We start from the raw sequence: 3,702 nt of genomic DNA, 5'->3' as shown, positions 1-3,702 counted from the left end.
GATATATATAATATAATAAAATTTTTAATATTTTTTGAGTTAGGGAAACAGAATAAAAAAATTAAAATAGAAAATAGGACAAAAATGCATAGAGAATTCAACACGTGTCTTTTTTACTTTTCCATGAATAGTAAAATTTCGTGTTTGACAGATGGAGAACTTTGTTGGTGAAAGTTAGGGGTGCAGTGAGTTATGGATTGATTCTATCCTCTCACGTGCAGGCCGCCTGACCGATCAAACCGACGGAAAACATATCTGCATTGAAACGGTCACATCGTCCAACTAATGGCAGCGATGGTTAGTATTTTAAAAGGCCAAAGTCAATAAGGTTGAACAGTGCTTCTCCAACTCGTCATCTGGCTTCGAACGCCATCTTTACCTCATAAATTGCCTTTCTCCATCCCATCGGTTTAAACTTTGGACTTCGTCGCGTCTTCTCTTCCTTCTCCTCCTCCTCCTTCTCCTTCTTCTTCGCTTCTTATGGAAAAAGAACGACTTCTAACTACCGAGTCCTCTGTTCCGCTATTTCTTGCACCTTCATCGCCACTCTGTCCCAGTACTGCGGCGGCCGATGATCACGAAGTGGTCAACGGCGGCCGCCGAACTGATGTCTGCGAGATGGATTTGTTTCCGGCCAAGAAGATCCGTTGCCCGGCGGAATTGGATTTGGTCCCCAACAGCACTTCCATAAAGCAGGAAAACGCCACCGCTGAGGTTCGTGATTAATTGACAGAACAGAAAGCTGTTTCGATCGATAGGTGAAGTAGAGTTAGTTATCAGGTTTTTCTCCCCTCCCCTGTTTTTCAGACTGCTGGATTGTTGCACCTTCACGCTGCGAACACGCGCAGCGATCAGTCAACTGTGGACGATGGGGTGTTGCGAAATGAGGATGATATAGATGGAATATATGAGGTAAGTTAGATGAATTAGGTTCTTCAATTTGTTTCGGTTTTATAAATTAAACGTTTTTTTTCTCCATCAGCTGGCAGTCTTGAAAGAGGAGTTGACCCGCATGAACGAAGATAACCAAAAACTAAAAGAGTTTCTCAACCAAATGGCCACCAAGTACACAGCCCTTCATATGCAAGTGGCCACTCTATTGCAGGGGCGCAATCCAGTTCTAGGCAACACAACGGAGACTCTTCAGTCGCAAGAGGCATATAGGATCATATAATTAATTATTCGAAATACGTAAAAGAAGTTGGTTATCGTAAATTAATCGCGATTACATATACTCGTTCAGGTTACCGATGGAAAAACTGATGCTAAATCTCTGGACGATGGAAGGGCTGTTGTTCCGATCAGGCAGTTTATGGATTTGGGCCCGGCGGGGAGCCACAACGATCAGCCGTCGAAGTCATCGACCGCCAGCCCAGACCAGTCGCTAACGCTGTCGTCGCCGGTGGAGACCTCCGAAGTAGCATCGTCGGGGTACAACGCAAAAGAGAAAATTGTGAACCTCAACGAAGCGCCCGGGTTGATCCCCCCGCCGATGGCTACGCCCGACCAAGCCCAAGAAGCGACCATGAAGAAAACCCGTGTCGCGGTTCGAGCTCGATCAGAAGCACCAATGGTACGTGTGCTGATGAGTTTTATTTAATGGAAGAACTCTGAATTGCTGCATGGTCGTAGATTTAAGCTAATTAATTCCAATTTTGTAGATTGCTGATGGTTGCCAATGGAGGAAGTACGGGCAGAAGATGGCCAAGGGAAATCCATGCCCTAGAGCTTACTACAAATGCACCATGGCCACCGAATGTCCAGTCCGGAAACAAGTAATTAACTAAACCCCTATCGGAGCACTTTGTGTGTGTTCTTGTGATTTAATATATAGCTCAATTAGGCAGTAAGTATTGATCGTCTTTACACGATATTATTAGGTGCAACGGTGCGCAGATGACCGGTCGATTCTAGTGACGACCTACGAAGGTGCCCACAACCACCCCCTCCCGCCGGCGGCCATGACAATGGCGACCACCACCACAGCCGCCGCGTCGATGTTCGTGTCCGGCTCGATGAGTAGCGCCAATGCGCTCATGAATCATAATTTCCTCGCGAGGACCATTCTGCCGGCGGCTTGCTCTTCGAGCATATCGGCGTCGGCTTCCTTCCCGACCGTGACGTTGGACCTGACCAAGAACCCGAATCCGCTGCAGTACCAACGACCGCTGGCGGTGGCGGCAGTGCCTTTACAGGCTCAATTCCCCGTGTTGCCGCCGCAGCTGTCGTCGTTGCCACAGGTCTTCGGCCAGTCGCTGCTCAGCCAGCAGTCAGATTTGGTGGGGCCGCAGAAAACGCAGCCGGGAATGCCACCGGCGATTGCAGAGTCCGTGAGAGCAGCCACTGCCGCCATCACGGCCGACCCAAATTTCACTGCGGCCCTGACCGCTGCCATCAAGTCCATCCTCAACGGCAATCACCAGGAGCAGAATTCGGACAAATCTTGAAGCTAAACAAGTTACAAGACAAAATAACGACCAGTTCTGATTAATAAGTTTCCATCAAGGCGAAGTAGCAAGTAGATACATTGCTAGTTTCACGGTCTTTCTTTTTAACTTCATATAAATCCTTTTTTTCTCTATACTTGTACTTAATTTTAGGTTTAGATTGATTTTGTTGGTCTGTTATTTCGGGGCCATGGAATAAAGACGGAACTGCATCAATTCTGTCCTGCCTTCATCAATTCTGATCTCTTGAGGTTTTCGCCTTCTTTCTATTCTACGTCGTCGAGTAAGCAGGGTTTACCCAGGGAGACGAAGTCTCTGGTTCTGTGCGGTTGGGTTTACGTGTGGAGCTAGCTCTTGCCGGTGTTCCAACGTCGTCGCTGAAGGTCAAGGATTGCGTCCAAGCACGTTAAGAAAACGAGGGAGGAGGATGACATGGAACAGAAGCCGCGACGGCGATCGATTTCAAGTTGTTCAGAACCGTCATTCCACGAGTTGAATTGTGTTCGCTGTCATCGTGACGTATATAACGTCTGAGAGAGATCTTTCTCTTCCCGGTGTTTGATGGAAGAGAGTAAGGACAAGAAACCGGAGTCGAAGATCAAGATGAGTTTGCTTCCAGTAGAGGAATGATAGTTTGCCAGGTCTAATATGAGAGCGATTTGGGAGAAACGATGCCAGAAAATTCCACAATGACGTGGAATCAGAACCAGAACCGAGAATATACACAAAAATGAAATTTCAATATCGATTTCATCATACAATCTCAAGTGCAAACATGCATATTGAAATTAGAAAGGAAAAACTAGCCACAAGGAGGATATGATAGACGGTTCACCGTCTCAGGAAATAGAAATTTATGAGGAATGGGGATGACTTGAGAAGAAAATATAAATGGATTAAGTGGATCGTCTTTCTTTGTATTTGGGCGGTTTTGCCTAGATATCAGCTTGCTTGTTGACTATCGTAGATCTTCTCCAAATATAGATGTTTAATGCATAATTGGAATCATTTGCGAGAAGGCTGGAGAGAGTTATGAAAAAGTTTTGTACAAAAGTACAAGGATAAAAGGTCGAGATCTATGAAATCATTTTTTAAAGAATCTTAATAAATGATGAAATTATTAATCTTATTTATTGCATATGCAATGAGGATTAACTTACTGATATGCTAATTAAATCTCTCAAATTTTTTGCATTTCAAAATCTCAGAAAATTACCTAGTGTTTTTACATGCAATTTTAAAATTTGAACTCTTA

General features: G+C 44.9%; 1 protein-coding gene across 1 annotated transcript; it reads left to right on the top strand.

The window, feature by feature from the left end:
* The first annotated feature begins 454 nt into the window (after positions 1 to 454).
* Positions 455 to 2,614, top strand: LOC141818925 (WRKY transcription factor 6-like). The gene is made up of 6 exons (XM_074706322.1): positions 455 to 714; positions 808 to 912; positions 983 to 1,156; positions 1,244 to 1,573; positions 1,662 to 1,775; positions 1,881 to 2,614. Exons 1-6 carry the CDS (start codon positions 481 to 483, stop codon positions 2,445 to 2,447), a joined length of 1,524 nt encoding a protein of 507 aa, XP_074562423.1. The 5' UTR covers positions 455 to 480; the 3' UTR covers positions 2,448 to 2,614.
* Positions 2,615 to 3,702: the final 1,088 nt, after the last annotated feature.

The sequence above is a fragment of the Curcuma longa genome, unplaced genomic scaffold, assembly GCF_044706935.1.
Source record: "Curcuma longa cultivar G26 ecotype Majalengka, Jawa Barat unplaced genomic scaffold, ITB_CL_G26_1.1 contig_26680, whole genome shotgun sequence".
NCBI lineage: Eukaryota > Viridiplantae > Streptophyta > Magnoliopsida > Zingiberales > Zingiberaceae > Curcuma > Curcuma longa.
Note: the sequence above shows the minus strand (reverse complement) of the source record. Positions and strands in the feature narration are given on the sequence as shown.

What these genes read in the sequence shown, in the direction of transcription:
- LOC141818925 (XM_074706322.1), top strand. Translation starts at nt 481, where the DNA reads ATGGAAAAAGAACGACTTCTAACTACCGAGTCCTCTGTTCCGCTATTT. An exon ending in ATATAGATGGAATATATGAG is followed by an intron (nt 913 to 982) that starts GTAAGTTAGATG and finishes TTTCTCCATCAG; the next exon opens with CTGGCAGTCTTGAAAGAGGA. An exon ending in AATGTCCAGTCCGGAAACAA is followed by an intron (nt 1,776 to 1,880) that starts GTAATTAACTAA and finishes CGATATTATTAG; the next exon opens with GTGCAACGGTGCGCAGATGA.